At 39.1% G+C, this 26,674-nt stretch overlaps 1 protein-coding gene across 2 annotated transcripts in view; it reads right to left on the bottom strand.

Annotated features, from left to right (window-relative positions):
• Positions 1-5,379: 5,379 nt before the first annotated feature.
• The window catches only part of LOC141049376 (sodium channel protein type 2 subunit alpha-like), a 334,599-nt gene continuing 313,304 nt past the window's right edge, over positions 5,380-26,674 (bottom strand). For both annotated transcript variants that reach the window (XM_073545791.1, XM_073545790.1), the window contains 6 exons: positions 22,403-22,684; positions 18,644-18,697; positions 17,288-17,425; positions 15,716-15,820; positions 14,086-14,356; positions 5,380-8,958 (listed from right to left, as the gene is read on the bottom strand). In XM_073545791.1, the coding sequence (XP_073401892.1) occupies positions 7,763-8,958; positions 14,086-14,356; positions 15,716-15,820; positions 17,288-17,425; positions 18,644-18,697; positions 22,403-22,684 (2,046 nt within the window). In that variant the 3' untranslated portion in view covers positions 5,380-7,762. The remainder of the gene's footprint in view (positions 8,959-14,085; positions 14,357-15,715; positions 15,821-17,287; positions 17,426-18,643; positions 18,698-22,402; positions 22,685-26,674) is intronic.

Here is a 26,674-nt window from a genome sequence, read left to right on the forward strand (position 1 = left end):
GATTGAGTTGAAGCTCAGAGTTGCCAAGCGACAGCCTCAAAATCTTAATGATTTAGGGATTATATGCAAAGAGGAGTGGACCAAAATTCATCATGGCATGTGTGCAAATCTCATCATCAACTGCAAAAAACGTCTGACTGCTGTGCTTGCCAACAAGGGGTTTTGCCACCAAGAATTAAGTCTTGTTTGCGAGAGGGATCAAATACTTATTTCCCACTGCAAAATGCAAATACATTTTTATAATTTATACAATGTGATTTTATGGATTTTATTTTTGTTTTTCTATCTCGCAATGTTAAAATTAACCTACCCTTAAATTTACAGACTGTTCATGTCTTTGTCAGTGGGCAAACTTACAAAATCAGCAAGGGATCAAATACTTTTTTCCCCCACTGTAGCTTTTGAAATTTTACATAATAAATATCTCTCTATACTCATATTCACTATAAACACATCTCTATTGTAATATAGAGTGTTAAAGTAATCTTTATGGTGACTGGAAAGTCATCAGTGGTATTGTCCGTAGCCATCTATAGAACACAATAATCTCATATCTCACATGTTTACATATTTTTTTCCTTTTTCTTACTTTTAGCTAATAAGTTTTTTGTCGCTTGTACAAGGAGTACATGATCTGACTTAGATTTAGTATCCAATGTATCCAATTATCATTTACAACTCTATCACCACCTATTGGAAGTAGCAATCATAAAAGTCAACATTGACTCTAATGAATCTTGCCATAAGACATAGGATAAAGGCCAAACCAGAATCTCAATTTGCAGACCCGGTGTTTTGGGGCATTGTCATTCCCACAGGGAGATACGTTACTGCTTAGACCCCAATCCAGAGCCTCTCGTACAGCCAAATAAGATCTCAAGCTTTGCACTCATGAGAGGCAACACCCTGGAACACCTCGTCTACAAATTGAGATTTTGGTTTGGCTTTTATCCTAACTCATATGGCAAGGCTTGTTAAAGAGTCAATATTAACTTTTAGGATCACGGCTTCCAATAGGATGCACTAGATGTATAGTCCTCTTCCTCTCTGAAGAGACAATTTGCATATTTAATTTCCCAGAGGAGCATTCATGGCTTATAAGTCTCCTCACTCTGATATACCAGGCTTGGCTTGTCACTCTCCACAAGGAGAAACGTTACTCCTTACCACTATTTCCAAAGTTACAGTAGAATGGATTTTAAGGGGATCTGTCTGTTTTCCTGAAATGTCTGTTTTGGTAAATACTTGAAAAACTCTTATCTATGGTTTGATAAAAGCCTTATAAGACTGAAAGGATGCATGTCATTTTATTGTGTGTATGCTGTAATTAATGAAGTGATTAATCGGAGGAGAATGCCTTAACTTCCGGATCTTTTGGTAAATATTTGCGTTCCTCATGAAGAAGTATCTGTATCTAAAGTTTCTTTTCTTGGAGCACTGTTATAGTGGTCCTCTACTATCTAAGAAACTGAACTGAAAAACTGAAAATGTATAAATAAATTGACAAATGGGTGGTATCAATTTAGGGTGTGTCACACTGTCCATTTACACTGTCAGACTGTAAGGACACACCCCTCTCTCAGGAGAAAGGTAACTCCCAGTTGTCATTTTTTTCATGAATATCTAAGAGGAATAAGATAGGAATAACATGATACTGAGTTCTAAGAAAAGATGCTCCAGAAATTACATTTCATGTGAAATTCAAGTATTTCCTAATATAGACAAGTCTGGAGAGCGGACAGGTTCTTTGTAAAACTGCAATTATACATAATAAATACTATTTTTAAAAATATATGTTATATATATAATATATTTATTTTCTGAAACACAAAAAAATGTGCCTATGTATCTGCCTATTGTGCTTGGCGCCATTTTTCCCCAAAACAGAGCAGTCACAGACCGCTCATGCAGGCGATTAAGGTGCCTCTGCTGACGTCACGCCGACAGAGCAGTGGATTATTATCCACTCAGCTCTGTTGACAGGGTGGGATTTGCAACACCATTTTGATTAACGGCTGGATTCCTGCTACCTCACTGGGGGAGCCGGCTGTCAATCAGAATGATGTCGGAAAAGCAAAATGGAAAAGAAGCCTCCGCTCTTTGTAAATCTTGTCAGCAGAGGCAGCTGAATCTCTGGCAGGAGTGGTGTTTGACTGCTATGTGCCGGGGATGAAAAGTGCTGAGCACAACAACTAGCAACTACCTGACTGTTAGTTCTTAGGCACATTTTTTGCTTTTCAGAAAGTCTCAGAGATCCCCTTTAATGACAGTCAAATAAACAACAATAAATAAAAAATAAAAAAATAGAATAAATTATAACATCATTAGCAGGCAAAACCAGATGATAACATATCAGCAGTCGGTCATATCAGACAGAAGTTTAAAGTTTCCACTAAAACCTGGAAGGAGGGATTCTATGTAATAGGTAATCAACCTCTCTGCTCCATTAAATTGTTAAATTTACCAATGGCGATTTATGGGATATTTGATGAAACACATATCAGGTCATGTGTCCACATTTTCCTCTATCAATGCATACCTTTATAGAAATACTGGTTCCATTACTTATACTAGTTGCCAACCACAATTAAAACATATTAAATACTAAATGGGCGTTCTGGTTTTTATAGTCCTATAAATGGGAGTGTAAATGGGAGAATGGATTTGCCGGATTCCGACAGATTCCCATCTGTGACCTCTGGATGGGAGCTTTGTAAATCTTGTTACCTCCCAGCATTCCCGGCTCCTCTTTTGATTAGCCGGGCTGGCATGATGTCATCATTGTGGCAAGATACACAAAGGACTAAGTTGTGCATATCTTTTTGTGACCTTTATTATGCTTTACAGACATTTAGAGCATTATCATGTATGTTTATATATGACCATTTGATTTTGTATCTACACTCTGTGAGTCTGGTATACACTCGCATACATGTGACCATATGTTGTATACTGTCATTCACTTTTTAGCGCTTAGAAAAACTATATTTACATTTGATATCCTCATATATGCATGTTGGTATTGTAAAATATTTTTTATTGGGTTATGTTGGGCACTTTAGGCTACACCTTTATACATATTTTGTACTGTCCCTAATAAGCACTGGAAGTTTGTGATCCTTGCTCTATTGTAAGCAGGTCATAGATTGTGATTATGTGATTCTCATCTTTGGGGTTTTTAATTTGTTTTTTAATAGTTTCTGTTTTGTTCTGTCTATTTTGATCAATAAATATTTTGTCTACTTCAGGTGTATCCCCAGTATAGCATGTCTTTTTCCTCTTCAGATACACCCACAACATTGCATGAGCTCGGCTAAGCCTGTGACGCTAAGTCATATCTTACAGAAAAGCCGAGAGTCAGGGTACTCAAGGAGCCTGAGGTCATGAGCCAAGAGGGTACGTCATAAACAGAGGGAAGATACTTATGCGCAGGCAGGCCGCAGTCAAGAGTCAGAATTCCAAGGTTTGAGTGTGTCAAGGCAAAATGGGTAATAGAAATGGGTAGTCAATATGCAAATCCAGGGTCCAGCAACAGAAGATCAAAATGTCTGAATTGAGAGGACAGGAGAAATGAGGCATTACAAGAGACTCTAAATTTCTGGCAGTGCAATACATAGATTGACCAAGTCCTGAGAGAGACTCTGGGGCAGATTTACCAATCCTATTTTTTTAGGCAATATAAATTTAGACTACACAATTTAAAAATGTGCCAAATTGATCACAGTGGCTTCTGCTGGATAACACATTTGGCACATCTTTAGACTGTCTTTTTTAAGTTTACGCCAACTATTAGCTGGTTTACTTTGTGCTAATAATTTGCATCAACATTTGGTACATTTGGATACTCCACTAATGTCAGCCTGATGAACTTCTGACTATAGTGATTCCCACCGATTGCTGAAAAGTAAAAACAATAACATTAAAAACAATTAAATTAAAAAAAAACTCCTGTCTGCTCCCATCAGCTAATGGTTGTCCCATTATGGTAAATGTCCACACAAGGAGTCCTGGTAATATGTTGCTATTGACTATTCCGAGGCAACCCTATTGATAATTCCTATAAGACTATTCTTTTTAAGGCAGACTAAAACTACGTTCGGAAGACTTTCACCTTTACATTTGTGTTCTTTGAATTTTAATATTAAAGATTTTGTTTTAAATTTTTTAATTTCGATGTTCAATTTTTCTCTAATTCTAACATACGCATATGATATAATTAGATATAGGAGAATCGATTCTCAAGACTCCGGTACTCTGTGACCACTGAACTGGAGGTCTGTGAATATGTGAATATCCTTACCTACCGGCATCCCCGGCTTCTGTTTTGAGTAGAAAACGCCAATCGCGATGAATTGGGGGTTGAAGACTTTCTGAGTGTTTGGATGGGGAAAGTGTTGGTATAGCAGACAAGGAGCTTTGAGTTCCAAACAGGTGAGCACATTGGACAGAGGCAAGCATGATGCATGTTGGAAAGAAAAGGACTGTTCCAGAGAAAATACTGTTGTGTGACGACTCTGGCCTAAAATGGTTACTAGAGATGTCTGGTAACCATAAAGTACAGAAAACCAAAGTCCATTACTTATACCATGAGTGCTTAAGGCCTTGGCGCTGGAGATCTTTATCTGCTATGACTGTGTTGCAACTGAGATTTCCCAGTGAGAGATTTGTTACAAACACCTCCAGGCCATCACAAAAAAATCAGACCCTGTCTTGCATTTCTATCCTCATGCACATAGCAAAACCATAGGCACTCAATACTAGAGAGCCACAGAGAGTGTCCCCACATATGGTGCACTTTATGGCTGTGAAATATGGCAGCTATAAGAGCATGCCACAACTGTTCTTCCTGAAATGCAATAAAAAAATTCTATACACCCTATATGAAATTGGAGGCATATCGTGGGAAGATAGGGTCTCATAGAAGTCTATGGATGTCATCTTATGGCTCTATTTTTAAGAGCACCATAGTACGGCTATGTGCACAAGGATCTAAGGCAGAAAGGAAGGTTTGGACATAAGTAGCAATTTATTTTAATAGTAATAGTTCACTGAACCAAATAAATACCCTTTCAATTAAATTCTTAAAGAGTACCTTTGATATATATCTTTTTTAAATGATAGGTATTTCTTAACATGTCCTGCAGATAGGTAAGGGTCTGGGCACTTTTGGATCAAAAAGCTTATCTGTAGTGCCACTTCTCAACAGGCAGAAGTGTTGAGCTTTTCCAGTCATCAGTTGGGTCTCGGATCCCCACCAGACCGCTGTAGGTTGGGTATTACTTAGCATTTTGCAAAAATAAATAATTGATAGGTACTCTATAATCAACCTTAATTAAATCCCTAAATAAAACATTAATTATGTCACAACATAATCCAAATGTTATTAAAGTAGCCAATACATATTTCTTTATTGAATTGAAACTCTTAGCCGAAATAACGAACCTTAGAAAATGCCACATAAGCTTCCAGTGAAAGATTTTCGAAAAAAATAAATAAAATAAAATAAATAAATTAATAAAATAATATAATATGACAAATGGGGTCCCTGTGCTTAAATGAACCTAGAATCTGTCCATATCATGTGCACTGTATCTGGGCAAAAATATATCATTAAGACACTTTGTATGGAATATATTTCAAACGAGTCCCATACAGTGATGTGCGAAGTGGAATACGATTGCTGATTTATCTACAATGTACATTCAAGACAGTTTGTTAATATATTATAAAAAAAAACACTTGCAATTCCCAAAAGACCGAGTCTACATTAACATTTTAAGGTACTATCACTTTTTTTTTTCTTTTTTTTTCTTTTGTAACACAGAATTGTTAAGACAGTACACAACTGGTTTTGGCAACGGTGTAACACGGCTATTTTGTCATTAACGAAGCGACACTTTTTCTTTCTGCATGACTTGAGGTGTCAAAAATAATTACAATCATTCAGGGAAGACGCCCATTTATTGGTTAACTTGGGAAAAAAAAGAATAAATGATACACCTTCTTAAGTGTCATGAACGCATCTGTGCGAAACACTTCATTAAGTGATATAACATCAGTCTGTTGTCTGCAGACAGAACTCTAACATCGTCAATCATTTCACATTGGTTTTGGTGATGTACACATTGGCTTTTCTTACGGTATGTACTCGGAAAGATGAAATGTATTTCTTATACTGGAGGCTTGGAAATCGATGAACAGGCCACAATATAACACCCACTTTTATGAATTGTTTTTCAAATTGAGATATGTTTTTTTGTGATACATTCCACTATGGAACACTTTCGAACTAAGTGATGTTGTGTTTCAAGCGGGCGCAGTCTACATCTTCAGTACATAAGGGCAGACAGACCAATTAGGCAAGCTCAACGGTAGGTGTTTCTGTCCTCAGGTTAGACGTATCTACTAGGATTCCATATTTCAAAAGGCTCGGGAGTTCTCAGGCACATTATGGGTCATAGAAAAACCTTTACATTGGTCGATGCGTCTGAGATTGTTTCTTCTTCAATGTCTTGCAATAGGCTACTGTTTTCCATTTCAAATATTTTTTTCTTTTTTATATATATATATATATATAATACAAAAAAACCTTTAAATATGTTATCTTTCCATCTACTCACCACAATCCCTACATTTTTATATAGCACATGAATGCGCATCTTTTAAATAAAACTCGATAAAATATCCCTCTCGGAACGATATATTTCGATTTAAAAGACCTTGTCTTCATTAAACTTTTCGGCCCTCTTTATATAGCTCATATTTTTCTTTATTATTTTTTTTAAATTCCTTTTATAAATCCCATTTACAATCCCAGCCACTATATAACAATAGTCATCTCTATTTAGGTCGCTCCATATTATTATTTTTTTTTATTAATATTATTTCAAATCATTTAGAACGTAAAGATGTAATATAACATGATCTTGAACTTTCAACAGATACAGAAGGGAGAACACCTTGGTTACTCTTACCCCCATGCATCGACATGACCTTGAAATTGGACAACTACTGCCTATATGTTGAGTCCTTTTGGAGGGGGATACACGTTTGCTCATCTCACGGTGACTTCTCACAACTTTAGTGATGGAATGGATAACCATGGGCACGATCTTCGATACTAATCTCTATATTGGTGTAACTGTTAAAAAATAGCTTGGGCGTGCCTGCTTGTCTCCTACTTGTGCTGTTGAGTTGGTGTGAATGACTTCTTCACGTGTACAGTGTGTGGTCATCTGTATTTTTTTTTTCTCTTCGACTTATGATAATTTTCTTTAAAAGTTGTACTCTATCCCCGTCATACTGTAAAACCCATTTACAAAAATAGTCACATATATAAATAAATGGCCTACAAATTAAATTAAAAAAATGATAAAATCACTAACACAAGTTCTGTAAACATATGGCAGCATGGAAACTGAAAATGCAAACAGTGGACACAATTATTGTACTACAGTGTTTTATGTGAAACACACAAACAGTATAGGTTTGCATTCCCTTGACTGATCCCAACAGGCCGAGAAGCCGCTGGTGGCTTTCAGAGTGTCAACTGGTATTTAAGCAGTAACCACCAGTCAAGCTTGATACACCATCTCTTGACAAGAGGTCACTGTCTTATTATAGGCACTGACCTTGAGTACATATATGCAACAACTGTCAGTTTGGCATAGATCTCCCAAAAGGAGTCCTGTTGACACGGATGGGTCATCTTCACAGGTTGTAAACAATTTGTCACACAAATGAAAAATAAAAATGTGCAGTTTTATTTTTTATTCTCCCTGGCATCTTTGCTTTTGTCCTCTTTTTCTGCTTTGTCTTTTTCATGTTTTTCCTTGTCGGGTTTTGTTACACTATCATAAGATGGAGGTGATGTCGTCGAGGGCGTCATGTCTGTCTTCTCAGTGGTTGAGTTCCCGTTAAGCTTATCAATCACCATGTCTTCTTTAATAGGCAAGCTATTTACTTCTTTCATTTTATCTTTTCTATACATATATGAAGCTTTTTTAATTGTTTTCCTTAAAAAATAGTTCCGGAAACAACGTTGAATAATAACTGCAGAAAGTTCCTCTTGTTTTCTCCGTAATGTAGATGTGATCGGTTCATAAGAGACTTTCGAAGGGTTGGAGGCCATAAACCTTTCCTCCATCGGTTGTCTGAGATTATCCATTTCATCTCCTTCACCCAACACACGCTTTGTAAAGGCAAACAAGATGTCAAGGCAGTGAATTCTGTCACCGCTTACCATGGGAAGATCCATTGCAATAAGCTGAACTTTGTTTGGTTTTGGTATACGAAGAGGTGGATCCAGTGCATCCGCAAAGTCAGTTAATTTACTATATTGAATAAATTGTGTTGCATCTGGATCAAACTTTTCCCAAACTTCATAGAACATCTCAAAGTCATCCTCCCCTAGAGGTTCTGCACTTTCTTCGGTGGCAACACTAAAGTTCTCCAAAATGACAGCAATGTACATATTTACAACCACTAAAAATGATATGATGATATAACTTACAAAAAAGAAAATCCCAACAGAGGGGTTACCACAATCACCTTTGACAGAACTTCCTGGATGTTCTGCATGTGGGTCACAGTCTGGTGCTCCACTGTTAAGAATTGGTGCCAATAAACCATCCCACCCAGCAGAAGTTGTGATCTGGAATAGGCAAATCATACTATTGCCAAACGTTTCAAAATTAAACATATCATCAATTCCAGCTTCCTTCTTGACATAAGCAAAATTCGACATTCCAAAGATGGCATAAATGAACATAACTAAGAAGAGCAAAAGACCAATGTTGAATAAAGCCGGAAGTGACATCATCAAAGCAAAAAGCAAAGTTCGAATTCCCTTCGCTCCTTTTATGAGTCGCAAGATTCTTCCAATCCTTGCAAGTCTTATGACTCGGAATAATGTTGGAGAGACAAAGTAATTTTCAATCATGTCTGCCAGAAACATACCTACAATAAAGAATGAAAATTAACATTACTGGCTAAATCTTTCTTTTTTATATATATATTTTAAAGAATGAAATAACTATATGAGGTCCTACGTTCAAACAAGTCACTTATGACTCATGGCCATGTCGGCCAACAACCAGTCTTCCCAAATCCCAATACAGCTGTGACCTCCACCCAAAAGATATATTCTACACTTGTTTAGCTTATAATATTGGACGAATGTGAAAAAAATTATATTAAGGAAACATTTAAGGGTATAGGTGGCAACTTGACCTACAGGGTTCTAAGAATCCCTGCTAATCAGCAGAATGAAGGAGTATAGTAGCTAGACCATATGAGTCTACCAAGTACTGCAGCTCAGTCCCATTAAATGAATAGGGCTGAGATGCACAAAGGCAAAACCACATTCATTTGTGTGTGTGAGTGTATATATATATATATAATGTTGTACACCTTCTTTCTACAAATCAATGGAGGTACTGAGGGTTAGGGTACGTTCACATTGGGGTTTTTACAGGGATTTTGGAGCATATTCTGTTCCCAAATCTACATGAAAAAAATTATCTTCAAATATTTTTGGCATAGTCGTCCTATTAATTCCAACAGTAACTGTTCCTATAGTTCAAAAGGTGCTGTATCTTCTCTACAAGTTTTTTTCCACTTGGAATGGAAGCAACATGTCAATTCTTATACATATTAAAACAAAATACATTATTCCTACATTATATATGGTCCCCCAAATAAATGTACCAATATACGGACCATGGAAAAATTTCTTTCCTATTTGGAACACTCACCAATTACTGGTATGCAAAACAGAGTGCAAATCCCAAAAATATAGAGGTAAAAAATATATTTTAATCACATAAATAACAATACATAAAATCACATACAGTGGGGCAAAAAAGTATTTAGTCAGTCAGCAATAGTGCAAGTTCCACCACTTAAAAAGATGAGAGGCGTCTGTAATTTACATCATAGGTAGACCTCAACTATGGGAGACAAACTGAGAAAAAAAAATCCAGAAAATCACATTGTCTGTTTTTTTTTTCATTTTATTTGCATATTATGGTGGAAAATAAGTATTTGGTCAGAAACAAGCAATCAAGATTTCTGGCTCTCACAGACCTGTAACTTCTTCTTTAAGAGTCTCCTCTTTCCTCCACTCATTACCTGTAGTAATGGCACCTGTTTAAACTTGTTATCAGTATAAAAAGACACCTGTGCACACCCTCAAACAGTCTGACTCCAAACTCCACTATGGTGAAGACCAAAGAGCTGTCAAAGGACACCAGAAACAAAATTGTAGCCCTGCACCAGGCTGGGAAGACTGAATCTGCAATAGCCAACCAGCTTGGAGTGAAGAAATCAACTGTGGGAGCAATAATTAGAAAATGGAAGACATACAAGACCACTGATAATCTCCCTCGATCTGGTGCTCCACGCAAAATCCCACCCCGTGGGGTCAGAATGATCACAAGAACGGTGAGCAAAAATCCCAGAACCACGCGGGGGGACCTAGTGAATGAACTGCAGAGAGCTGGGACCAATGTAACAAGGCCTACCATAAGTAACACACTACGCCACCATGGACTCAGATCCTGCAGTGCCAGACGTGTCCCACTGCTTAAGCCTGTACATGTCCGGGCCCGTCTGAAGTTTGCTAGAGAGCATTTGGATGATCCAGAGGAGTTTTGGGAGAATGTCCTATGGTCTGATGAAACCAAACTGGAACTGTTTGGTAGAAACACAACTTGTCGTGTTTGGAGGAAAAAGAATACTGAGTTGCATCCATCAAACACCATACCTACTGTAAAGCATGGTGGTGGAAACATCATGCTTTGGGGCTGTTTCTCTGCAAAGGGACCAGGACGACTGATCCGGGTACATGAAAGAATGAATGGGGCCATGTATCGTGAGATTTTGAGTGCAAACCTCCTTCCATCAGCAAGGGCATTGATGATGAAACGTGGCTGGGTCTTTCAACATGACAATGATCCAAAGCACACCGCCAGGGCAACGAAGGAGTGGCTTCGTAAGAAGCATTTCAAGGTCCTGGAGTGGCCTAGCCAGTCTCCAGATCTCAACCCTATAGAAAACCTTTGGAGGGAGTTGAAAGTCCGTGTTGCCAAGCGAAAAGCCAAAAACATCACTGCTCTAGAGGAGATCTGCATGGAGGAATGGGCAACATACCAACAACAGTGTGTGGCAACCTTGTGAAGACTTACAGAAAACGTTTGACCTCTGTCATTGCCAACAAAGGATATATCACAAAGTATTGAGATGAAATTTTGTTTCTGACCAAATACTTATTTTCCACCATAATATGCAAATAAAATGAAAAAAAAACAGACAATGTGATTTTCTGGATTTTTTTTTCTCAGTTTGTCTCCCATAGTTGAGGTCTACCTATGATGTAAATTACAGACGCCTCTCATCTTTTTAAGTGGTGGAACTTGCACTATTGCTGACTGACTAAATACTTTTTTGCCCCACTGTATATAGAAAAAACATTGAGGGTTCATGAAAAAAGAGGGGAAGGAACAAACAACAAAATATGTTGCCCGGGTCTATAGTCAGACATATAGAGGTGGGAGCATGGCAGTTATAATGATAATATCACCATTGTAGCCAGAACAAACCTCCAAATATCAAAATATAACCAGATGCGTTTTCCGGGTCTTTGAAAGAGGGACTATGGGTGAGATTGGCGTTTTTTGCTTTTTACCTATCATGTGAAAATTTAGGCTGCCCTTGCAGTCCTTTTTGCAGCCATTAAATTTCTATTCAATTATATTTACTCATTACAAATGAGTGATGTTAGCAATATGTGCACTTTACTATTTAACCCATATTTAACAGTACTATCTGGTTATATTTTGATATTTGGGGTTTGTTCTGGCTACAATGGTGATATTATCATTATAACTGCCATCCTCCCACCTCTACATGTCTGACTATAGACACGGGCAACATATTTTGTTGTTTGTTCCTTCCCCTCTTTTTTCATGAACCCTCAATGTTTTTTCTATATATGTGATTTTATGTATTTTCATTTATGTGAATAAAATATATTTTTTGGATTTGCACTCTGTTTTGCATACCAACGTGTCAATTCTTGAAGCATTTCTGTTTGAAAAAAAGGCTCAAATTTGATGAATAGATCAAATGAAAAAAATAAAAACCCTATACACTAAAACCACAAAAATATACCAAAAAGTTAATTTTTGAGTGATATATATATATATATATATATATATGTATATATATAGTGCCTACAAGTAGTATTCAACCCCCTGCAGATTTAGCAGGTTTACACATTCGGAATTAACTTGGCATTGTGACATTTGGACTGTAGATCAGCCTGGAAGTGTGAAATGCACTGCAGCAAAAAAGAATGTTATTTCTTTAATTTTTTTTTAAATTGTGAAAAGTTTATTCAGAGGGTCATTTATTATTCAACCCCTCAAACCACCAGAATTCTGTTTGGTTCCCCTAAAGTATTAGGAAGTATTTCAGGCACAAAGAACAATGAGCTTCACATGTTTGGATTAATTATCTCTTTTTCCAGCCTTTTCTGACTATTTAAGACCCTCCCCAAACTTGTGAACAGCACTCATACATGGTCAACATGGGAAAGACAAGAGCATTCCAAGGCCATCAGAGACAAGATCGTGGAGGGTCACAAGGCTGGCAAGGGGTACAAAACCCTTTCCAAGAAGTTGGGCCTACCTGTCTCCACTGTTGCGAGCATCATCCGGAAGTGGAAGGCTTATGGAACTACTGTTAGCCTTCCACGGCCTGGACAGCCTTTGAAAGTTTCCTCCCGTGCCGAGGCCAGGCTTGTCCGAAGAGTCAAGGCTAACCCAAGGACAACAAGGAAGGAGCTCCGGGAAGATCTCATGGCAGTGGGGACATTGGTTTCTGTCAATACCATAAGTAACGTACTCCACCGCAATGGTCTCCGTTCCAGACGAGCCCGTAAGGTACCTCTACTTTCAAAGCGTCATGTCAAGGCTCGTCTACAGTTTGCTCATGATCACTTGGAGGACTCTGAGACAGACTGGTTCAAGATTCTCTGGTCTGATGAGACCAAGATCGAGTTCTTTGGTGCCAAGCACACACGTTAAGTTTGGAGACTGGATGGCACTGCATATGACCCCAAGAATACCATCCCTACAGTCAAGTATGGTGGTGGCAGCATCATGCTGTGGGGCTGTTTCTCAGCCAAGGGGCCTGGCCATCTGGTCCGCATCCATGGGAAGATGGATAGCACGGCCTACCTGGAGATTTTGGCCAAGAACTTCCGCTCCTCCATCAAGAATCTTAAGATGGGTCGTCATTTCATCTTCCAACAAGACAACTACCCAAAGCACACAGCCAAGAAAACCAAGGCCTGGTTCGAGAGGGAAAAAATCAAGGTGTTGCAGTGGCCTAGTTAGTCTCCTGACCTTAACCCAATTGAAAACTTGTGGAAGGAGCTCAAGATTAAAGTCCACATGAGACACCCAAAGAACCTAGATAACTTGGAGAAGATCTGCATGGAGGAGTGGGCCAAGATAACTCCAGAGACCTGTGCCGGCCTAAGCAGGTCTTATAAAAGACGATTATTAGCTGTAATTGCAAACAAGGGTTATTCCACAAAATTTTAAACCTAGGGGTTGAATAATAATTGACCCACACTTTTATGTTTAAAATTTATTAAAATTTAACTGAGCCACATAATTTTTTGTTTTTTTAAGATTTATGCATCTGTTAATAAATCCTGCTCTTGTTTGAAGTTTGAAGGCTCTAACTTATTTGCATCTTATCAAACCTGCTAAATCTGCAGGGGGTTGAATACTACTTGTAGGCACTTCTCTCTCTCTCTCTATATATATATATACCCTTAAAACCTCACTTGTGCTAAAACGAGCTGATGTGGCTACTGAGCATGTGTGACCACTCAATATGAGCCAACAGGTGGACATTCTGAGAGAAAATCAAATGAACCCCAGGGGGCGCCATAGCAAGAATGTAACAACAATATTTAGGTACCTGAGGATTTTTAAAAAATTCTTGCACCTGAAAATGTAAACTAAATTCACAATATGATCTATTCTAAAGGTGATATTATACAGATCTTACCTACAATAGACAGAATAACAACAACAAAATCAAAAATGTTCCAGCCAATGGTGAAGTAATAATGGCGAAGGGAAATCAGTTTAAGGACGAATTCACTAGTGAATAAGACAATGAAGACCAAGTTGATCCAGTACAGGTTGTTCTCCATATCGTCGCTTTGTTCGTCTGTTTCAATCATCATTGTTACCATGTTAAGGCAGATAAGGATCATGATAGTGATATCAAACGCCTGCTTTGTCACAAGGTCAAACACAAAGCCTTGATATTTATTCTACAAAAAAAATGAAAGTAGGAATAAGAATAAGGAAAATTTAAAATAGAAACATTTATAAAAACTCCATGGCTGTTTTTGGCTGAGTGAATCCGTTTTTTTTTGTTTCAGCTTTAAAGCTGTTATCGGTCCATTCCACAAATTAAAACACTATAGCTACAATTTAATAATGGTTGTGGTGGACCTCGGGAACTTCCCCATTTTAAATGCTTTTCTTGCTACTCTTTTCTATTATGAGATCACTGCTACTATGAAACACATAGGAGTCACCACGACCTTACGCACGTGCACAGAGACAATCCAGGCCTGGTCACGAACACTAGGCTGGGACATCTAGCTGCGACAAGGCCTGGGACGTCTCTTCACATGCATGGTGTAAGGTGTAGGCAATGTCATGATCAGGACTTCTGTGAGGAGTTGTCCTGGGCTTAGTCGAAGATGAGACAAGGACCATATAGGAAAGAGCGAGCAGTGGAGCTGGCCAGAGAGCTAAGTGGTGAGGCCAGTATTTGTTTTTTCTGTCTTTTTTAAAATGTTTGTCAGCCCTCTCTTTCATGCAGAAAATATGGAGTTTTGTAGAATTCAATTTCACCTGAATAAATTTGCCCATCTCTACCAACCACATCTGCTACTCTCTCCACGGCTCCATGACCAAGTGATTAAAGGAAAACTGTCACCTCATTTTTGGCCTATAAGCTGACCCAATGCTGTAGATAAGCCCCCGATGTAACCTGAAAGATAAGAAAAACGAGTTATATTATACTTATGGGGGGCGTGGTCCGGTGCGGTGACAGTTGCGGTCCGGTCTGGCACCTCCCATCTTCTGGCGATAACATCCTCCTTCTTACTTCTGCCGCAGCTCCTGCGCAGGCATACTTTATCTGCCCTGTTGAGGGCAGAGTAAAGTACTGCAGTGCGCAGGCACCGGACCTCTCTGACCTTTCCCGGCGCCTGCGCACTGCAGTACTCTGCTCTGCCCTCAGTAGGGCAGATAAATTATGCCTGCGCAGGAGCCACGGCAGAAGTAAGACGTCATTGCTAGAAGATGGGAGGTGCCGGACAGGACTGCGACACTCATCGGACCGGACCGGACCCCGGGGTTAGTATAAGCTAACTCGTTTTTCTTATCTTTCAGGTTACATCAGGGGCTTTTCTACATCATTGCAGAATGCTGTAGATAAGCCCCCGATGGCGGAGGTCGCAGCTTATAGGCCAAAAATGAGGTGACTGGTTTCCTTTAAGGAGGGTGCCAAGAGTTGGTCCCCATTAACCTACAATTGTTAGCCAATCCTAAGTATAAGCCATCAATGTTAAAGTCCTGGTGAACCTCTAATATTCACATCATGTGAAGCGTCTTACCGGTGGTCTTGGAATGGGCTTTTGTGGCTTTTTCGATCCTAGCTTCTTCATTGCGTTATAGTACTTTTTTTGTTCTTCTGTCATGAAGATATCCTGACCTCCAAAGTAAAAAAAAAATAGAAACAAAAACTGGATATAACCTTGGAAATAGGATTAAGTGCACACAATCCACATCTTACTACAAATATGTAGAAGCATTTTACATATTATTTATTCTATAACAGTGGATTCCAACCTCTGGCAAAACTGCAACCCCTAACATTTACACTCTGCTGCTATTAGCTAAGAAACTCAATAGGAAATACTTTAATACAGCCTCTGAAATCAGCTGATGTCTATGGATGTAAGGAGGTGGCGGGGACCCTCAATTGCCCCCTCTCTGCTTCATGTCAGGCACGTGTCCCCCATGCGGTGTCCTGATAGTTTGGCTATGTATTAACAAATTACTGTTTTACTGTTGTATGTGTACTGTGCGATGTCTCCTTTGTTTCACGTCCTTGTATTATATTGCACTGTACTGAACATGACTAGTTCAGGGACAATAAGGGATACACAGGGGCCTCAAAGGCAGAGGAAGTTCCTGTCTTCCAGTCAGTGCCTGGGCAGGTTTGCCAAGGGCCGGACGCTCTGCTTTCTTGAGAGCAGAATATATCCCTGGAGTGGAGAAAGGACTGCCACAGGACTGCCGGGCAGTAGGAACGAACACTAGGACTGTGCAAGTGCCTATTAAAAGACTGTTTGCTCGTGGGAACCAGACTGGAGCCGATGGAACAGCATAACAGAATAGGGACAACTCAGGAATTGCTATCTTCTTTATTTCATTGTTATTAAAAAATTTCCCACTGTTGGAACCGAGGTGCGACGGGTGGTGTATCCAGAGGACGCCGTTTAAATATGGAGAACAACCGTGTGTCAGAGGTAACCAACTATGCCATAGGGGTGCTCACTGACTGTAATTTAGTGGACTTGCCCATGATTACCACCCTATGCCACCTTGTTACATGGACACGGGTGATCCTTTGGAAATTATAGTCTCAGACGACACTTCACTTCACTTTTAAAAGATTTTCTATTTAAAGTAAACCTATCACATTGTATATGTCGTCCCATCTATGAGCAGCCTGTTTTAGAACAGGAGAATCAGAGCAGATTAAATTATATTTTTTTGTGGGGAAATATTCAGTAGAAAATCTTAAATAGAGCTTTATTTATTTTTTCATTTAAATCCCTGGTCATCCTAGGCTTAAAAGTCTAGTGGGTGGTCCTACTTAATGACTGACAGCAGTCTCTGCCATTCACTGAATAAGACCGCCCACTTGACTACTAAGCATAAAAATGAATAAAATACAAATTGCTTTGAAACTTTTCCCACAAAATGTGATATAGCTCCTGTTCTATAACATGATGCATGCAGATAAGACCTATACAAAGGGACAGGTACCCTTCAATAACAAGCCATATGAAGGGGCAAATCACTTTATTACACTTAGCCATGCATATGCACAGTATTATCAGAATAAGGTCATTATTAACTACCTATATAAACAGTAAGATGACTAATATAATACTTATCTTCTTTTTCTGTTGGTTGAAGTTGTCGATGATGACACCAATGAACAGGTTCAAGGTGAAGAAGGAGCCGAATATGATGAAGATGACAAAGTATAAATACATGTAGAGGTTGTCTTCATATTTAGGCTGATCCAGTAACTGTAGTTTGTAAAGGGAATGAAAATTATAAATTACAGCAATTTATAACATATCTTTGAGGTCCCTTCCATCTCTAACTTTCTATGATTTTATGAACCCAACTGTAATTTTCTTAACATTATAAATAATTGCAATGTGAATGTAAAAGCAAGCAACTTTGCCATTTACCGCTTGTCAAAAATCTTCTCGGGGAATGTTTAATTTGATAGTTTACTGCTCACTGTCAAGTTTACTGGACAACATTCTAGTCTATCGGATGTGGCTGTTTTCTTAGACAAGGATCACTTTACTGTAGAGCTTGCATGCGCTGCTCCCAGATGGATCTGGCCAGGTCAGTGTCTCTGCTCCTCTCCGATGCTGTAGAGACAAAGCTATCTATACTGGTAGCATATAAAGTTACTAATCTGAACTATCAATCACCAGGAGAGCACTACCACCCCCAGGCAAGCAGGAAGCCGGTAGACAGGAGAGCGATGAGCTCCTGAAGATTGAACATGAGATATGAGATGTTTTTTTTTTTTTTTTAAAGTTTCAAATAAATTTTTTCATTACGGAACCTAAAAAGTAATTACCCACTGAATCTATTATACATTAATACCACAAAGCAGAATCTACAACTGCTTGATGCGCTTTGCCTATACAAGGTTCATTAGGAGGCTACATGATGGGTAAAAATTGGCAGTTGTAAGACATAGGGTGACCTGCGGAATAATGTTACCTTTACCGTGGGGTTGTGGCGCATGACTTTAGTGTATTGTTATAGGGCTTTATTAAAATTGCACTCATTGCTCGGGTTTTTCCAAGCATGCTCGGGTGACCTCAGAGTATTTTGGCATGCTCGGAGATTTAGTTTTCGTTGTCTAATCTGCATGATTTGCGACAGCTAGACAGGCTGAATACATGTGTGGAATGTTTGTTTGTTAGGGAATTCCCACATGTATTCAGCCTGTCTACAAGTCGCAAATCATGCAGCTGAGACGACGAAAACTAAATCTCCGAGCACGCCAAAATATTCGGAGATCACCCGAGCATGCTCGGGGAAAACCCGACAAACGAGTATACTCGCTCATCACTACGCATTCTCCTTTACGTACAATCAAAAGCATTTTGGGAAAAATAAATCACTGATGCTTCAGGGGTTGTTTTTCTTATAGAATTACAGTGTAACAGAAGCCAATGTCACACTAATGACATAAGTCATTCATAATTTATACAAACCTTCCGTGAATCAACTGCGGCATACATAATATCCATCCAGCCCTTAAATGTTGCCTGCAAGAAAAATACATTTAGCCTCATTATAACTTGGATACTCTCTACAGAAAACGTGTGAACATGTTACTTTTAATTCACAGATTAGCTTCACTTACGTAGTGACCGTGTTTGCCTGCAGTAATACAGTTATGCAGAGAATCGGACAGTATTACAGTGTAATGTTAGCACAATGCACTGCTATTGTTAACCAGCGCATCATTTAGAGTATTCACCAGTGAGCCGCATTTAGTTTTTTTTATACTCTAAATAGATAAAAAAAATTATCCGAAACCCCTACAGAGATGTATAGATACATGATACAATTCCGTTGGCCATTAGATCCATGCTAGGTGAATATTGGGATTTATACTTTGGACTTGACAAACAGAATAGACTTTTTTTTATTCAATCTAATTACTATAATGAAAGTTTCCAATAAAACATATTATGGAATTACAATTACTGTTATTTTGTCATTTATTATGCCAGAGTTCTACAGAGACGAGTTTATCCCTTTAAACGAAAACTGTCTGCAAGATTTAATTCTATTAAGTGAAAAAAAAAAAACAGATGGCGGGCATTCCTGTAGAAATGAAAAAGGCAGCTAGAGTCAATAAGTGCGAATAGATCAAAAGTATTATAAAAATAAAAACTGGGCTTCGCTTGCATCCAGCCTTCCTCAGGTGTATGCCAAAGATTTCTATATAGATGAGCTCTTCCCTTTAAAGGGAATCTGTCACCCCTTTTTTGAGATATCATATAATGATATCATTCAATTGTGTGTCACATAAGGATTCTCTTAGTACTATGGCTTCCCCCTGACCCCGCACCTTTCATGCATAAATACCTTTTTATATCGGTTCAGATGTATGTAAACTGCCACTGTCCGGTCCGATGGGCGGGGCTTATTCAACTGCTCGCCCCCTCCCTGTCTTGCTCTACACAAGAAGAAATGCGTAGAGCAAGACAGGGAGGGGGGAGCAGGTGAATAAGCCCCGCCCAGCAGACCGGACAGTGGCAGTTTACATACATCTGAACCGATATAAAAAGGTATTTATGCATGAAAGGTGCGGGGTCAGGGGGAAGCCATAGTACTAAGAGAATCCTTATGTGACACACAATTGAATGATATCATTATATGATATCTCAAAAAAGGGGTGACAGATTCCCTTTAAACAGAAACTGTCTGCAAAATGTATTTCTAGAATCTGCGTCAACCACCATTTGTGACCTGAAAATATAACTCTAATGTCAATTAATATCCATTAGTTATTTCTAGTGTATTCCTTTGAAAGATGACTTTAAAAATCTCCCAAGCTATTTGCAAATGAAGGCTCAAGTGTCCAATGTGCACATCCAAATATTCTGAAGTCTCTTGGTCAATCTGTATTCATCTTTCCCCTGGTCAGTTGATTGACAAGGATGACATTTGCAACATCATTTACAGGCTGCACAACATCTGCCACTTGTGCGGTAGAACTGAAAACTGGCATACTGGCAGAGTAATCAACTCTGGTCTGAGCATGAGCATGATCAGGAAGTGGCGCAAGGAAACAGCGCGTGTGCCAGCCAAGATCATAGAATCATAGAATCATAGAATCGTAGAGTTGGAAGGGACCTCCTGGGCCATCTGGTCCAACCCCCTGCTCAAAGCAGGATTTGCTAAATCATCCCAGTCAGATGCCTGTCCATCCTCTGTTTGAAGACTTCCATTGAAGGAGAACTCACCACTTCTCGTGGCAGCCAGATTATCTGATTCTTACAAAGTCAAACTCTCTGGTTTTCAGACCAGGGACCAGTTTAGCACAGATTAACCAGGACCCTTCAGGTGTATTTACACTGAAAGATTATTGTGGATGAAAGCTCCTAAGGGTACCGTTACACCTAGCGATGCACCAGCGATCCCGACCAGCGATATGACGCGGTCAGGATCGCTGGTGCATCGCTAGGTGGTCGCTAGTGAGCTGCCACACAGGCAGATCTCACCAGCGACATCGCAGGGGACGGGGATCGCTACTTACCTGTCAGACGCGGCGATCCTGCGTCCTCCCGCCCGGCTTCACGCGTCGCTCGTCATCACAGCAGGACGCGCCGCAGGAAGTGGCCGACGAGGAATGGTCCAGGAGCTTCTCGCGCTATCAGCGATAACCAGCGGGGGAGCCGGTCGGAGGTAAGTTTCACATGCAGCGATATCGCTAGCAATATCGCTGCAACGTCAAAAAATCGGTGACTTTACAGCGATATTGCTAGCGATATCGCAGTGTGTAACGGGGGCTTAAGATCACTCGTATCATGATAATCTTACAGTGTAAACAGGCTGCTGATCACCTGATAAACGAGCAAAACACTTGTTTATCAGGTGAAATGATTTTTAAGAAGGCTTCAAAATCATCATTCTCTATGGTGCATTGTCCTGTGTAAACAGGACTCACACAGCCGAGATCAATGGCAGTTTATGTGCACTGACTGATCGATTACAGATCGCCCAGTTCTCATCATTTAACATGGTCTGCCGGGGTAAACTGGCTTTAAAGGGACTCTGTCAGAAAGAATGACTGATCAAACTAAGTCCTGCAGCTCGGTATTTTAGGCAGAGCAAATCCTTTAAATACACCTTCCCACCTGCTTGTTTTCCCTCTATCTCCACCCCTCCTTATTTGATTGACAGCTCTGGCTTCATATGACCAGAGGAAATTGGAGCTAGATGGAAAACAAGCAGATAGGAAGGTGTAGTTAATGTTATATATTTGGCCCCGCCATGATGCTTCAAGCGCCTGTTCTTGATTTGGACAGTCATTCGGTGCTGACAGGGGCCTTTTAAAACATGGTGTTCATTTAGTGCCGCCTGTTTGTCCATGTCAATAGACCCTTACATGGTCTGGATACACCCAGCAGACACTCAAGCCTTCATTTGCATGTTTTCTCTCTATCTCCACATCCCCTCTCTTTTTTTGATTGACAGCTCTGACTTCATAAAGCCCGTTAAGGGAGGAGATATAAAATAAGCAGGTGGGAAGGTGTATTTAAATAATTGGCCACGCCATGATGCACCGAGTGCCTGTACTTGGCTTGAACAGTCATCCAGTGCAGACAGAAACCCTGTAAAGGCCATGAACACATTTGACATGGAAAAAATTACTTTTTACTTGTGCTAGTGGTTACCTTTGATTAATAAAATCACTTTAAAGTTAATCTGCAATCTTCATTTCTGTGCTCCTGATGTCCAATTTGATCCAATTTTCAGCTTTTTCTTTTGTGGGAGTTTCTCTCCCAGTAATATAGGCTGGATATAAACTTTTTTGTAGCCAGGGTGCTGCTGTCTTCACTCTTGCATTCATGCATTAGCACAGCTCTAATATTTATTACCGCTCTCTAAGCTTTCCTTCTTGTCTATAGTTTGTTTTCTGTGCCCTCCCCGAGATACTCTCTCCCATGTCCACTGCAGATCTAGGTATAAATCACTCTCTCTCACTCCTGCTATCTTTAACACTGAGAGAAGAGAGGGGAGTGCAGCAAGCTGGCAGGAGCTGCGACATGTTTGGATCAGTTTTGCAGAAGCAAAATAGAAGAACAATTTCAATTAAGACTATTTTCAAAGTTGATTAACTTTGCATTTAGGAAATAAACAATAAAAAGAATCTGTGCAAAGGTTACCTAGTCTTTAGATTAGATTGTGGTATACACAGAAGTTTACGATGTAGAGAATATATGAACTGGACTTACCACTTGAAGTAGCGCCAGATACCCTGCTCCCACGTTATCAAAATTGACTTTTACGTTCTTCCATCGAGCACTTAGATTTGCCTTTATTAGCTGTAAACATTCTGATTTATTATTAACTTCTGTATCAAGGAAATTGACACCCGTCGTGGTATTAACGCAGTGATAATACTTTCCCGCAAAAAGATTCACTCCCATTATGCTGAAAATCAACCAAAATATGAGGCAGACCAGCAGCACGTTCATGATGGAGGGAATTGCTCCGATCAGCGCATTCACAACCACCTAGTGTAATAATTAGGGGACAAAAGAAAAAGAATGTCAGTTTTTCACAATACAAATCATGCTGTCAGGTCAGTTTTGGATATGGAAAAAAAAAACTAAAATAAATCTAAACAGATGGGTGGGAAAATAATTCAGATGTCACAAAGTAAAAAAAAAAGGAAAAGTATATAGAATACAATATAGCAAAATAAAGACCTGATAGTGGAAAGATGGACGCATAGACATGCAAACTGCAGGAAAAAAAAGAAAGAAAAATGTTAAAAGAAATGTAATAAACGACACAAGTCAAATAAAGGGAAACCGTAAATCATATTGAACAGAAGTAATAAGTGGTGGAATGATTTTAAGACAAAATTTGTTCAGAAAATAAGATAAAACTGGAAAAAAATCAAAAGATTGCGACCAAAAAAACATAAAATACATTAAAAATTGGTGTTAGAAAACAACATAGATTTCAATCTGAAACATGCACTACTTTCCTTAGATTTGCACGTGCTCTAATCAGCCATAGCTATATCAGGAGTGTGATGGACATGCATTATACTAACATTAGAATTTGTCATTTTGGATAGAAATAATATAAATTGTTCTCTCTGTTTCTATTTTCTATGTGCTGTCCTTTCTCATAACTTTGCCAACTGCGTATTCATTTTACAACAATACTTTGAAAACTATAATATGAGCTAATACTGGTATAGCAAATATAATATCCTTTATATGATTTTCAATAAACATCTTAAAGAAGCACGCATATTAGTTTTTATCCTCTTAATATATTGCAATCATCATATTATATAGCAATGTGAACTTACAATTGCTCATTTTGCCTTTCTACCCAGCTAATTATTCACTTTTCTCTGCTCTATGTAGAAACAGGAAGTCTCTTGTCCCTACATTTATCATTCCCCTCTGCAACTCCTGACCCAGCTGCTCCCTCCTCCTCCCCATGCAAGGGACTTTTGTAGTGATGACTCATGCAGGTAAAATTGACCTCCTGTTTCTACATAGAGCTTAGAAGGATTCAGCTAGTCAGTTTTTAATCATGTAATATCATTAGACTTAATGGAAAAGAGTAGAAATAACTGGGTAGAAAGGCAAAATGAGCAGTTGTAAGTACCCAATGCTATACAATTTGATGATTGAAATATATTAAATGGATAAAAACTTTTATGGGAGGAGGAATGCTTCTTTACAGGGAGTGTGTCATCAGAAAATGACCTATTGTTTAAATCATTTTTTTGTGTAAAATGTATTTACTTTTTCTATTTGGCATAGTACACGACTTCTTCATCAGGAACACTACAATGTGTATTAGGACATTGTGGTGTTCCTGATGAAGAAGTTGTGTACTTTGAAACGTGTTAAATAAATCCACAATTGAATGGCTACATGTTTTGGACCTTGAATCATTCAGCAGCGCAGATTAAATCCACAATATACCCATTTTTTTACATCATTTTTGGTAGAGAAAAGGTCTGGCTTAGCTATAATTCTGATTTCTCTTAATATTTTGCAACACTGGCCATACACAATACCATAATTTCAGCTTAACACACCAAATTCATCAGCCAACGGGTCAACGGTCTAATATGTTTGGGGTTGTCCCAACGTTCCCCCAATAGCAAACGTCAGAAAAAAATTATCGGACAAATTATCAGACAACCCGGATCCGTACATTCCTCACCAAGAATCTGCAAAAACCCTAGTCATCATCATCTCCCGCCTTGACTACTGCAACCTCCTGTTTTGTGGCCTCCCCTCTAACACTCTTGCACCCTTCTAATCTATTCTAAACTTTGCTGCCCAACTAATTCACCTGGCCCCCTGCTATTCCCTGGCCTCTCCCCTCTGTCAATTCCTCAACTGGCTTCCCAATACCCAGAGACTCCAGTTCAAAACCCTAACCATGATATACAAAGACATCCACAACCTATCTCCTCTGATCCTCACACAATCTCCTTCTCTACGCCCCTCTTATCTCCTCTTCCCACAATTGCATACAAGATTTCCCAAGTGCATCCCCTCTACTCTGGAATTCTCTACCCCCAACATATCAGACTCTCGCCTACCATGGAAACCTTCAAAAGGAACCTGAAAACCTACCTCTTCCGACAAGCCTACAACCTGCAGTAACCACCGATCCACCAAACCGCTGCACGACCATCTCTAACCTCGCCTACTGTATCCTCACCCATCCCTTGTAGACTGTGAGCCCTCGCGGGCAGGGCCCTCTCTCCTCAGACGTGACTTGTATTGTTTAAGATTACTTTACTTGTTTTTTATCATGTACACCCCTCCTCACATGTAAAGCTCCATGGAATAAATGGCGCTATAATAATAAATAATAAATATAATTCAATGTTATTATTCTATCGATGAAGTTCTTGGAATTTCAAGACTGTTTAAATTATGTTGCTGCAGGAAAAACAAACTTATTTCTGAACTAATAAGTAGAAGAATAAGTCATATCAGTCGTGCCGCGGCTTAGTTTCCATGGAGCCGGATATCTGAATTTTAATGAACAGCTAGTTTAGCTAATACTTTTCTGTTGAAGAATAGTTCTATGGCTCAAAACGAAGCCAAGAATAGAAATATAAGTTCTCCTTGCTTAAAACAGGGTTCTACTATCAATACAGATGTAATGTGTGGTGTATAGTGTAGACTCTAAACATTACAGTTCTATCTAGTAACCTATACTTAGCCAAAATCCTTTTAAAAATGGAAGGAACCCATTGCAGATGTCAAAAGGTGGTGAATGACTGTCAACACTATTGGCAAATGTACATCAATAGCCATCCTGAGTCATTATGCGACGTATATTATACAGATATAATCAGACAATTGAATGATTAAAGGTATTTTTAGAATTAACCTTTCGCCACCGATCAATCATAAATAGTCATTGCAGCAATCATTTTTATATTGGATTTCTAAAAATAAAGCCTCCTCGCATCTTATGTGCTTGTTTATATGCCATTCTTGACATTCTTGAATATATCACGCACTGTACTTGCGAAGTTTATTCACAATATTAGTTTTCCGGAGACATGTATATCAATTGTTATGACTTTTCCTAAAACATCATATTTCAACATGATAAAGCTGACAGTTGTGTAGGTGATAATACTATACCCCAAACACAGTTTAAAGGGGACCTGCTATGAGAACGTTGCCTATGAAACTAATCCCAGGTTCCTCCAGGCAATTACATGATGACTGCAATGATGTGTGTAGAAAAACTATGTTATTTTGCTATAGTTATAAGGTACAAACTTGTCTCTGTGAGTGGAAAACCATTACCCCAAGTAACTGGGGTGGTACCGTATACTGGCCGAGTCATGGTTTGAAGAAACATCTTTTCTCTTTGATTGATCGCTCCAGCCAGGTGATGTCAGCGCTGACGTCTCTTAAATCCAGTGTGTACACTTGCATGATCATGGAGGCAAATTTTTACTTTATAACCAAAGCAAAACCACTGCTCATATAGTATATAGTTTAGCTACAAACATCATTGTAGTTATCATGAAATTGCCTCTAGATGCCTGGGATAAGATTAATAAGCTATTTTCTGAAGTCAGGTTCCCTTTAAGTCAATCACAGCAAAGAAATCTGATTGATGTAAGAGCTGGGTGTGGTCTTGACAACCTCTGCTGCAAGAACATGAAGGTGCAGCAGAGGTTGCTCTTGTCTTTAAAGCTATTAACCTACAAAAAAACTAGAATCCAGGCTCTGGGGCAGCGTCGGACTGGAACACCTTGGGCCCACCAGAGAAAATCATTCTTGGGGCCCACTATGTAGCTGCATAGAGTTAAATACCAGACCACCAATTATGCGGTAAAACACGCTAATATCCGGGTATAATATAAGGTTGTACATGTCTTAATTATGTAGCAGGAGTTGGGGTAGCCCCCTCATAGAATATAAAGCAGCCCCCTCACATAGTATAATGCAGCCATCTCATAGAATATAATGCAGCCATCTCATAGAATA

This window comes from Dendrobates tinctorius, unplaced genomic scaffold (genome assembly GCF_039654945.1).
Source record: "Dendrobates tinctorius isolate UK_male_01 unplaced genomic scaffold, ASM3965494v1 ptg000143l, whole genome shotgun sequence".
In the NCBI taxonomy this organism is placed as follows: Eukaryota; Metazoa; Chordata; class Amphibia; order Anura; family Dendrobatidae; genus Dendrobates; species Dendrobates tinctorius.